This window comes from Triturus cristatus, chromosome 6 (assembly GCF_964204655.1).
Source record: "Triturus cristatus chromosome 6, aTriCri1.1, whole genome shotgun sequence".
Lineage (NCBI taxonomy): Eukaryota > Metazoa > Chordata > Amphibia > Caudata > Salamandridae > Triturus > Triturus cristatus.
The window spans coordinates 1,232,940,558-1,232,952,909 of record NC_140589.1 but is presented as its reverse complement, the minus strand read 5'-3'; the positions used below and the strand labels follow the sequence as shown (position 1 = coordinate 1,232,952,909).

Below are 12,352 nucleotides of genomic sequence, written 5' to 3'. Positions count from 1 at the left end.
ATTACTTGCGCTGCGCAAGGAGAGGCCGCTTATTCCGGCGTCATCCAAACCAAAATGGATTGGAGTTCACAATGTGTTGCAGTTGGTCAAGGCTGCAATGGGAAGTGTGAATCTTTGGTTGCCGATTATTTTCTAATCAGGAGGACGTGCTGTCAGGGTTACTAATGCAGTCCTGATTAGAAAATAATCGGCAACCGAAGATTGCAACCTATTTTGACAGACAACATCTTGCACAAAGGATGAGTTTAACCCCTTCCATGCGTCGGAAGCGCAGGAGCCATCTGACGCAATTGTGCTTGTGTGTATCGGACGGCTCCAGCGCACATGGCACTTGAAATCCCTCTGGTGCCCACACCAGAGGGATTTCCTTTATTCCAAAACAGCCTTGCATGGCGCACTGACATAATTTCACTGAAAACGAAAGTGAAATGAGCTAATGGGCTTGTTTCACTTTCACTCGTGGGGCTATCTAACCCCCCCCAAGCATGTAGGCAGATGGGAAAGGAATAATTTCCAATGGTACCACTCCCTAGGGAATGTCTGCTTGGGGATCGACACAGGAGGGCGATCCCCTATCAGGGATCCACCACTAGACACCAGGCAGGGGCGAGCAGCCCCGTGGGCAAGGGCCTTTGCTCCCTCCAAAGGTTTTGAGCATATTCAGTCTTTCTGCCCCCCCCCCCAGAGGGTAATAGCCCCCAATCTGTCCCTCAGTCCAGGGGGGGGGGGCAATAAGCACACTAGACACCAAGGATTTATTTTTTATATAAAAGAGGGGTGGAGCCTGCCCACATTGGGCAAGACCATGCCCCCACCCAAATGTAATTGTAAACAGTCTTTCTGTCCCCCCCGGGGAACATATGGGGGTAATGGCCCCCATTCTGCCCCCCAGGAGGCAGAAAGCACACTAGACACCAGAGATATTTTAAATGTAAATTTAGGGGTGAGGGCTGCCCAAATTGGGAATGTCAGTGCCTGACCCTCCTAAACTAACTGGACAGTCTTCTGCCCCTCCCGGGGGGGCAGATGGGGGTTATTACCCCAGATATGCCCCCGAGGGGGGCAGGTAGGCCACTAGACTCTAGGGATTTTTTAAAATAAAAGATGGGTGGGGGCTTTACTCAATGGGCAAGACCATGCCCCCATCTAAATTAAATGCCAAACAGTCTTTCTGCCCCCCGGGGGGTAGATTGAGGCACTAGCAAGTGAGGTATAATTTTACTCTGGAGACTGAGGGGAACGCTAGGTAGTAGAAAATTTGTGCCGGCAAGGTGATCCCATCTAAACATTTGAGGAAAATGTGAGTTTTTAGCAAAATCTAAGGTTTGCAGGGGATTCTGGGTAAGAAAACAGTGGGGGATCCACGCAAGCCACACCTCCCTGGACTCCTCTGGGTGTCTAGTTTCAGAAATGTCTGGGATTGATAGGTTTACTGCCTCCTCTGCTGCTACTGACGACTATGGACAGCCAATCCTTCAGCAGATTCAGGAACACCTTGATGCTCAGCAGGAACTCATTCATATTCAGTCAGGCACTGGTTAGTTTCTGTCTCAACCTCCACAGGTGCTGAAGGACTCTGTTCTTCATAAGAGGAAATTGACTTTTGAGGAGGCCAACAACCCTCCAGTTCTTCCTTCTCCTAAATGGCCCAAAAGAGACAACAGGGTTACCTCTCCAGTACCTGCTGCTCATCATCCTCCTCCTTCACCCCCCTGTTTCTCCTTTGTTGCCTTTGAAGTCTCCACAGCACTCACCTTGGGGTTCCTCATACTTGGGGGCGGGGATAGTCCTAGGCTCCCTTGTGAGCCATATGACCGTTATGACCCACAGGGCCCAGAAGCCTGGGACGACTATAATATAGATCCCCCTACAGGTACAGATGCAGACCTTTACCCTGCTAAACCCTGTCCCCCAGACGATGTTACTTCATACCATGAGGTTCTACATAGGGCCGTCACTTTCAACAATGTAGGGCTCTATTTGCAACAAGAGGAGGATGATTTCTTGTGGAAACCCTTTCCTCTACCCAACGCTCCATGCTCCATGCTCAAGGAGTTTCTTAAACCAGCCACGTAGATATTCAAGGTACCTGTTAAGGCAGGAGTTATCACGCCTAGAGAGGAACTTTAAGGCCACCCCCAGTGACCATTCATACAGTTGTTTGCAGTTAACCGCGGACTATCTGGTTGTTCATTCAGGCAAGAAAATGCGCTAACGCACAGGGCACTGGTGATGCCCCCCTGCCTGACCTGGAGAGCAAGAAGATAGATACTGGGAGCAAGAGACTGGCAGTGCAGTCGACAATGCATTGGCAAATCAACAATTCCATAGGCTTAATCTCCCGCTATGACTGCGTCCACTGGGATCAAATGACAGACTTGGTAGAACATCTCACCGAATAGTATCGCAAAAAGGGACAGCAGTTGGTAGCAGAAGGAAGGATTATTTATAATACCAATAACCGCAGTGCTCTGGATGCCACAGACGCAGCCGATCCCGGCATTAACACAAGCATCCTCTTGTGCTGACATGCATGGCTATGTGCTTCAGGGTTTAAGCTGGAGGTCCAGTTGCACCTCTGGAATGTCCCATTTGATGGTCAGCATCTCATTGGACCTCATGTTGACGAGATGCTTGAAAAAATAAAGAAAGACACTGATACGGCCAAGGTCATGGGCGCCCTCCAAACACCACTTCCCGAGGTTCCTTTCGACGCTTACAGTTTTGTGGCATATCCAAGACCCCTCTCCAGAAACCTCTTCCACCTTCACTAAGCCAACCAACAATCCCTCTCATGGCGTTACTGCAGGGATGGATTCAGGAGGGACAATGGCAAGGGTAGCAACAAGGATGCAACGCCAAAGGCGCCTGCCCCCCGTTCCTCAAAAACAGTGATGCTCTTCCATTCTCCCTAGATATCACAGCACCTGTTGGGGCAAGATTGCAGGGGTTTCTACTGCGGTGGTCGGGAATCACCTCAGACTGTTGGATTCTAGATATCATACAGGAGGGGAATTGTCTGGAACTCACTTAAACACCCCCAAACATCCCCCTCAACAACACAAATGATCCAAAGAACATTTGCAACTTCTTCACTAGGAGGTGCAGGTTCTCCTGGACAAAGAGGCCATATAGCTGGTTCCGCATTAACACAGCGGAAAAGATGTAATATATCCTGTGCGTTCTTATCTCCAAGGATGGCTCTCTCAAGCCCATCCTCGATGTTATGCCTCTAACGACATAAATTCTGTCGGAGAACTTTCACATGGTGACTCTACAGGACATCATACCATTACTGCAGAAAGGCGCCTTCATGACCGCCCTAGATCTGAAGGATGCCTACTTCCACGAACCCATCCACCCAGCACATCATAGAAACCTAAGGTTTGTGGTAAGTGGACGTCAAGATCAGTTCAAAAAGCTTTGCTTTGGTACCATAGCTCCAAGGGTGTGGCAGCAAATCTCTGGAGGAGTGGAATCCACGTGTTCCTTTAACGAGACGAACAAGAGCACCACACAACAACTCTCCCTAGCACACACCCAAACCACAATACACATCTTGCGCAGTCCGGGCTTTACCCTCAATCTTAGAGAATTCCACCCCAAACCCTTTGAAGCACAGCCCTTGTTTGTAGCCATTCTAGATGCGTGCATGAGAAAAGCTTATCCCAGCCCAGCACGAGTACAAGCCTTCCAAAACTTGATACGTCTTTTTCAGCCAGATCATCAGGTGATGGTCAGAACTGTGATGTGTTTCTTGCATAGGTATAGTCCCTCATGCCAGGCTCTACATGGGCCTGTTACAGGAGTGCCTAGTGGCACAGTGGTCTCCAGCAGAGAGTTATCTAAAAGACCTAGTGTTGGTTTGGGGCAGCACTCTTACAGCAGGGACCCTACCTGGACCTAGTTCCAAAAGAGACCATCACCATGGACGCCTCACTCACAGGTTGGGGAGCACATCTCAATCATTTCACTGTTCAGGGTCAGTTTTTGTGGCGTGACTAAAACTGTTAAAATAAAGAAAGATACGGACTCCTCTTGGCAATGCAAAGATGGCTATTTACTCTCAAGACAGACCTTTCTCTCTCAAGTTGCTGCTTCACAGGCAGCTCTTTTTATACACATCTTTCACAATACCTTATTAAAAAACAGGAAATAATAATTGATTTGCAGGTTACAGATTGAAGACGGAAAAACACTCAAAGACCTGTGACCTCATAAACCCAAACTCCGACCTAATCCTCTACACAGTCATTATTGCGCTCCCAACAATGCTTAACAAATTAAGCATTCTTTTACTCATAAATGGATGTGTATTTGTGGTAAATGTAATTTTAGTAGAGTGTGTACATTTACCATTGTGCACCTAAGACCTCCGTGTGTTCTAAGCTAATTTAATATCCTGCACCCATTGTCTAATCAGGTTACGATCTATTTGAAAGCGATGTGCGTGCCAGTGATCCTGTATGCTAAAACCATAATTAATTTCATGCTTGCTAAACACCAGTTGGCCTTTAACTGAAACCCTTTCAAGTTACCTAATCCATTGTGTGCACAAGTGAACTGTTCACCTTTCTCTTGTCAGCGCAAGATTTGGTCCTAAACTGTTCTTTCACCACGTACAGCTGTGTGCTTTCTGCTGGTGTCTGTTGTCACGCTATGTTTTTGTTTTTCACATTTTCTACTGTGTGTTCAAATTTTACATTTCCTAATACACAGTGGACCCCTGGCTAGCAAACTTTTCACACCAATCACTTGGAACTGCTGGCCATTCAGCTTGCTTTTCTGGCTTTTCTGGCTTTTCACCCTCTCATCCAAGGCAAGGCACTCCTGTTATACATGAGTGCCATGGTCTTCTTACAGAAACAAAGGGGCACACATTCACCACAGCTGCCCAGTGTAGCCCAGACCATTTGGCGGTGGGTGATATATCACAGAAAACATCTGCTCATTCAATACATTCCCAGGGTTGATAATAATCCTGAAGACCTTCTCAGCAGGTCACACTAACAAGTCCGCGAATGGGAACCCCACCCTCAGGCCCTAATCCAGTACTTTCAGCATTGTGGATTTTTGCAGATAGATCTGTTGGCCATAGCTGAAAATGCAAAAATGCCCACACTTTGTTGCCAGATTAGCACACTCACAGCCCATGGGCAATGCACTATGGATGTGTTGGTCAGGGATATTTGCATACCCCTTTCCATCTCTTCAACTTCTTCCGTTTGTGGTCAGGTGGCTGAGACAGACATCCCTCATGCTCATCTCAGTTTTACCAACCTGGGCATGCCAGCCATGGTATTCCATGCTGCTAGAACTCTCTCTAGTTCCACACAAGAAGCTCCCCAACAAGCTGGATCTTCTGACAGAAAAACTACGGCACTCTCCGACACCCCAACTCTCAGCAGCTCAACCTCCTGAGGTTTTAGAGTTTGGTTGCTTTAACCTACCAGCGAATGTTTGTCTATTCTCAAAGAGGCATGCAGGCCTACTACCAGGGCCTGTTACGCAGCCAACTGTAAATATTTTGTACATTATTGTCTTCCTAAAACTATCAATCCTCTCATAGTGTCTGTACAAGACATTGTTTGTTACCTACTTAACTTACAGAAGTCAGGTCTCGCCTATACTTCTATTAGTTTACACCTGGCCGCTGTAGCTGCCTACTTACAAAATAGGCAACATATTTCACTATTCAGAATACCATTCATTAAGTTGTTCATAGAAGGCCACAAAAGGGTTATTTCACCCCGGATGCCTCCTGCTCCAGTCTGGAACCTTAACATAGTCTTCACTAGACTCATGGGCCCTCCTTTCGAACCACCTCATTGCCCACTGCAATTCTTGTCCTAGAAGGTGGCTTTTGTTTTAGCCATCACTGCCCTAAGACGAGTTAGTGAAATACACGCTGTTACCTTGGAAGAGCCTTTCTTCCAGGTACATCAGAACTAATCCAAAATTCATTGCTAACCTAGTTTCCAGCTTTCACCTTAACCAGGCAATCGAGCTGCCAGTCTTTTTTCCACACCTACAGACTGTAGCAGAACACGATCTGTACACTCTAGATGTCAAAAGAGAGTTAATGTGTTATATAGACAGGACAAAACCTTTCCGTAAGGCACAACAACTATTTGTGTCATACACCAAGCCACATAGAGGCCGTGCTCTTTCCAAGATAAGTGTTGCACGTTGGATGGTTAAGTGCATACAGACCTGTTTTGCCAAAGCTAAAAATATCCTACCCATACCTCCCAGACCTCATTCCACTCGGAAGAAAGGAGCTTCTATAGCCTTCTTGGGTAATATACCATTAGCTGACATATGTAAAGCAGCTACCTGTTCCACCCCTCATATGTTTACCAAACACTACTGTGTGGATGTCCTGTCCAGACAGCAAGCTCGAGTTGACCAGACTGACCTACGTATATTTTTCCAGACTTCTGCAAAGCCCGCAGGCTTGGCTACCGCTTTAGGGAGGATTGCTTTACAGTCTGTGCACAGCATGTGTATTAACAGATATACATACCACTAATGGAAAATGTTACTTACCCTGCAAGTATCTGTTTGTGACATGTATCGCTGTAGATTCACATGTGCTCACCATTCTACCCGGTCGCCTGAGGTTGTTGCAGATATTGTTTTTCCTCTTATGTTTAATTTTTTTGCAATGCATGGTCATCTTTACTATATTCTCTCTGCTCCATCTCTAATGTCACCCTCCGTGCAGGAAAAAACAATCTAACAATGGAACCAACGCCCATGCGCAATACCACTAATAGGTGAAGTCATTAGGTCCTGTGACTCAAAAAATGCTTCTTTCGAGGAAAACAGGTTGTACATGTCAAAACACAACACTAAGTGGTGGAAGTAAGTAACATTTTCGATATGTATAGGTTAGTGTTCTACCGTCATTCATTGCTTATGACCTCACATATTAAATAACACGTGACATGTTAAGTGACATCATTGATGACATCTCAAATGACACTTTTGATTACATCACTGATAACATCATAGTTACGCACACCATAGCGTTACATTGTGTACACTTGAGAAATAATGTAAGCCCTGAAGGCAAGTGTGGTTGTGCATGTTGAAAATTATATGGAGCCCCGTTTACAAACCAGTGTACTTTTGGGTGCAAGTAGTACTCCATGTTAAGCAAGGTAAAGGCTGAGGGCAAAGGTGGTTGCAGTGGCATGTTTCAAAGTAGGTTGTGACTTAAAACCAAACCCTGTTGCAAACAAATCTGTGACAAAAAAGAAAACTTCAATAGGTTATCCATCAGTGGATATCTGTGCATATGCCCCCATTGAATAGTTGTAATACAGTACTGTAGAGAAAGTCCATGTAACTAACACATTTATAAGATGTGGATGGTTATTTCCAGAACGTAGCTGAAGATTTTGAGGCTTTGCAGAATGTTGAATGATGTAGAACCTAGTAGGAGTGACCCATGCAGAAGGGGTTTACCTCACAATGGAGTTGTAAGCATGGCTCTAAGGTTGCAGGCCATTGTGCTCATCTCAATGATGTGTGTAGTGTACGTTAGCAAGCTATGGAGCGTTGGCCAAAGGGCCTGCCAAGAGGTGTTTTATCAATAGTAAATGCATACTTGCTAACCTCTGGACTTAAAATTGTGGGTCATGTAAAGTCTTTAGGAGTGAGATCCTCATTTTTTTGTTTGATCTGTTTATTGAAAATGTTCTATTATGAATAAAACATTTTACAGTCATAGAACTTATCTTATGGAACCATTAGGTGATCTGCCAGGCAAAATATGTAAATCAGCGACTCAACAGCTTGTAAAAATCATAATCATTAATCATACCTGGTTAAAAACAAATGGCATACCACGTCTATCAATTGACTGTATCCTCCTGCAGCGGGGCTGTTTGGCCATGTTATTATACAGTATAAGTCCTCTATGCATGTACATATTAATTGCATATATACCTCTCATATGGCTTCAATCTGCCATATCATATCAATCTACTTATTCATTCAAAAATCTTATTATTAACGTCTAATTAGGAAAAACAGTCAATAAAAAATGGGGGGGGGGGGCAGGTAGGGAAGCAGGACCCCCATGGAGGTAGGTAAGAACACGTACTTCCGTCAATATGAGAGAGTATCGTGCCTAGAATCATTCAGTTGCATATCGTGACTACTAAGTTATACATAAGAATTTGGGGTATAAGGAACGATCTGTACTATCCAGCCTACAACTCGGGCGATATTTCAACACATGTGCTATGTACTATTTAATAGGAATATCAGGAGGGTCATCGACTCCAGCACCCCCTGTAGCATGCACAACATCGCGTTCCATGCAGTGGAAATGGGTAATTTGCGAAGACCCAGCGCATCTTCTCGTACTAAGGAGACCGCTTCTGCCTTAACCCAGTTCAACATTCAGTGGAACCATGCCTTCATCAGTGGGGGTTCTTCTGCCTTCCACCGGTGTGTAACAAGCCGTATGGTCACTACTAGGCCCAAATCCAAAAATCTAGAGGATGCTTTAAGTTTTTTGCTACTTGGAAATACTCCTGTTATGCATGCCTCCCATGTCCTAAGCACCTCCCTATCGGTGCTGGTGGCTATCACATGAATCACCCCGTCCCAGTACGAAGGTACATCAGGGCAGGACCAGAGCATATGGAATACATCCGCTGACACCAATTTGCAGCAAGGGCAGCGCAAATCTAGCCGGTGAAAGTATTTATTTATCTTGTCTGGGGAGAGATATGCCCTGTGGACAATGTAAAATTGGATCAATCTAAAACGTACGTTTCTAGGGATCTGTTTGTGGCTTTCCGAGACTACAGGCCACTCCTTCTCTGAGTATGGTCTCTCCAGGTCTGCCTCCCATTTAGTTCTCAGCGGCGTTAGGTCTGCCAGGGTGTGCTCTCGGATCAACTCTGCAAACCACTTCGCTAGATGACACCCTGTGCCCATTACTTGCACATATTGCAAAAGGAGATGTGTTGGAGATTCCTGTGCAATATCACCCCTCCAGCGCCACATCGTGGCCGTCCAGGAAGTATCATTCAGGAATTGACCCTGGGTAATCCTCCGTGATGGTGAGGAATGGCCTTAACGCACCCTATACAAATAAGTCCCCCAGGGTGATTAAGCCTGCTCCCATCCAATCGGTACTGTCCGTGCTCTGGACTCGTCCTCTACCTGTCTGCATACCCAGCAAGGGCATTACAGGCACGTACGGTATAACGTGCCTAGTAACATGCAGTGCCATGCGGAAACATTTCCGCGCAATCTGTACCAATAGGGGAAGCACTTTGTGTGATTTATTACAAGGATAGAATAAGGAGAGGATCCTGTCCCCGGAATACGGTGGGGCCACGTTCCGCCGAATCTGACAGATGTAGTTTCTCCACCCATTTTCCCACCCACAGTATTTGAGACGCCAGGAAATAGTGTTCTAGGTTCATTAGGGCCAGTCCTCCCCACGACCGTGGCAGGTATAACTTTGCCAGGCCTACCCTACACCTTGTATTATTCCAAATAAAACCCCTAATAACGTCTTCCAGAGAGCGAAAGAAAGACACAGGTAGGTAAAGCGGGAGGTTAGAGAAATAGTAAAGAAGACATGGCAGCATGACTATTTTTATTAACTCCACCCTGCCTATAACTGAAAGGTTGAGCGTCTTCCAGAATTCAATTTGGGATTTGAGTGCTGTAACTGCCCTGGTGATGTTGCTGTCCATAAGATCTCGATCATTATGATAAATGCGTATTCTAGGTATCTGAACGCTATCGGTTGCCAGTGCACCACTGTCCCGTCCACCTCCCAACAAGGATCCTCCATTCCAGGGGTAAAGGGGAATAAACAAGATTTACCCCAGTGCACACCTAACCCGGACAAGGACGCAAAGGACCTCAGCGTGTCAGGGATGGCCCGTGGGACCGCTTGAAGATCCTTGGCGTAAAATAGAATATCGTCCGCATAGAACGAGACTGCATGTAAGCCATATCCGAGGTGTATCCCCCATTCCGGTGCTGAGTTCCGCAGTGCCATCGACAGTTGTTCTATAACTAGGGCAAAGATCAATGGGGAGAGGGGGCACCCTTTGCGAGTTCCTCCTTCTATCAATATAGGGTCAGAGAAGAGAGTCCCCAGCCGCAACCGCACCATAGGAGCCCCATAAAGTAATTTAATAAAACAGAAGATGTACGGTCCAAACCCGAAGCATGAAGTACCGCAAACATAAAGAGCCACTCAACCGTGTCAAATGCCTTCTCCAGGTCCAAAACAACACAACTGGCTTTGGGCCAGTCCCCTGCAGCAAAGCGCATAACCCGGAACAGTCATTGTATGTTAAGCGATGTATTACGGGCCGGCACAAAACCGTTTTGGTCGTGGTGGACCAGTTGCGGAATCACAGGTACTAATCTGTTTGCCAGGATACCCGCTAAGATCCTATAGATGCTATTCAATAGCGCCAAAGGGCGGTAGGCACCTGTCAAAGTAGGGTCTCTACCCAGTTTGGGAGATGCTATCAAAGTGGCTTCAGTTATTGAGGTCAGAAGGGAGAGGTTTTAGGAGTGAGATCCTCATAAGGTGAAGAGTCTTTTGGAGGGTGTTAAAGAGGGCTGATCTGAAGCTGTCTGTTGGATAAGCCATGCTCCTGACTATTCAAGGATGTCATTTTATGTAAACGAACAGGGATAATATAAACCCCTGGGAATGGGGATTTACCAAACTTGCATGGTTCTTGCCAATGCCAAGTGTATCTGCAGTGCTACTTGATTACTGCAGATTGAAGGTTTGTGCTATATCAATTCTTCTTTTGACCATTATTTCAAAGGATCTTATAATGTTAGACACATAAATAAATCTTATGATTTTGTGAATGCTATCCAGTATTCATTACTGAAAATAGCACTTTCTCATGCATTTTTTAAAATTGTTTTTGAGATAAGAATTGTAATTGATAAGAAATTCCTACTTGCAAATGGTTTCTGTGTCATGTATTTTGTGAAAGCTTAGGCAAGAAGATTTGTTTTGAATTGACTAAATCAATGAATGGAAATTAAACAAACCATGAAAAACTTTGTCTTTCCTTTGGTATGACCTACATTTAATATTTGAGTTGCTGTAGACATACAGCTCTAGAAAATTGTGAGAGGTTTTGTAATTTCACATCAACCTCTATGTGTTCTTGTTTCAGTCAATGCAGAGAGCTTTTGTAATCTGACATCAACCTGTATGTTGTTCTTGTTTCAGTCAATGCCGAGAGCTTTTGTAATCTGACATCAACCTGTATGTTGTTCTTGTTCAGGTTACCTCCAGGAATCGTACACATGGACCAAGCAAGTGCTATCGATCATGGAGAAATCTATAGTGTTGCTCAATGATGTCACAGATGGATCGCTTTATGAAGGAGTGGCCTACGGCAGCTACACCACACGTTCCCTGTTTCAGTACATGTTTCTTGTCCAAAGGCACTTTGACATCAACCACTTAAACCACCCCTGGCTTAAACAACACTTTGCATTCATGTACAGAACTGTCTTGCCGGGTAAGAATCATTAACTTACTGTTCATTTTCCGAAGTATCAAACCTGTGAAAAATATCATCATAAAATGTTAATAGATTTAAGGAAGAGAATTTGTAACAACTCTAAGAGGCTCCTTTCTAAGGACCCGATTCGTAAAGGCAAAGTTAGACTAAAAGTCTAAATTAAAACCAAAAGTTTAACTTTACTACTTTTCGATATTCGCAAAGGTAAGTTACAACTAGTGACTTTACTACTAGTAACTTTATTTCATCATGAAGATAGTGATCCTACATCTTGAATTCTATGCACATTTACACTGCCAAGCCTGACCTAAAAAAGATGGTAGAGGACTTGTGAGTCCAAGTACCTCAGCCTAGGTGCATAGAAAGAAATGTATATACGGTGTGAAGGTAGAAATTGCTTACAAAGCCACATGAGTCAAAGAATTTAGCATTTACCATCTATATTTCTAATCACTCTTATCAAGAACCTCGTGTGTTGAACCTGCCCTGGCTCTTATTCACGCCCTGAAAAGGCTCCCAACCATGCATAAGCTCCATTTATGACAGGCCCTGCTCTAAATTCTTGCATGTATTCCAGTTGGGGTTTGGGAACATCATTTAAATGCAAGTTTTAGGCTAGAAGCTGATTGATGGTTCCATTTCTAGGGACAATGGCTGACTCTACTTGCCACTGACATACACAGTTACCACCTGAGGCCTGGAGTATGAGCCAGCTGGAGTGCTATCGCCCCCCTGATTCTGAGTAGCCTGGGTGTGGATTCTCACCTTGTAACTCCACTTCTGATTGCCCACAGAAATTCCTCCTG

The 12,352-nt window shown here is 45.1% G+C and overlaps 1 protein-coding gene across 2 annotated transcripts in view; it reads left to right on the top strand.

Moving 5' to 3' along the window:
• DSE (dermatan sulfate epimerase) overlaps nt 1-12,352 on the top strand; it is a 335,009-nt gene that overhangs the window by 298,098 nt on the left and 24,559 nt on the right. For both annotated transcript variants that reach the window (XM_085612171.1, XM_085612170.1), the window contains exon 4: nt 11,304-11,543. In XM_085612171.1, coding sequence (XP_085468297.1) covers nt 11,304-11,543 — 240 coding nt within the window. The remainder of the gene's footprint in view (nt 1-11,303; nt 11,544-12,352) is intronic.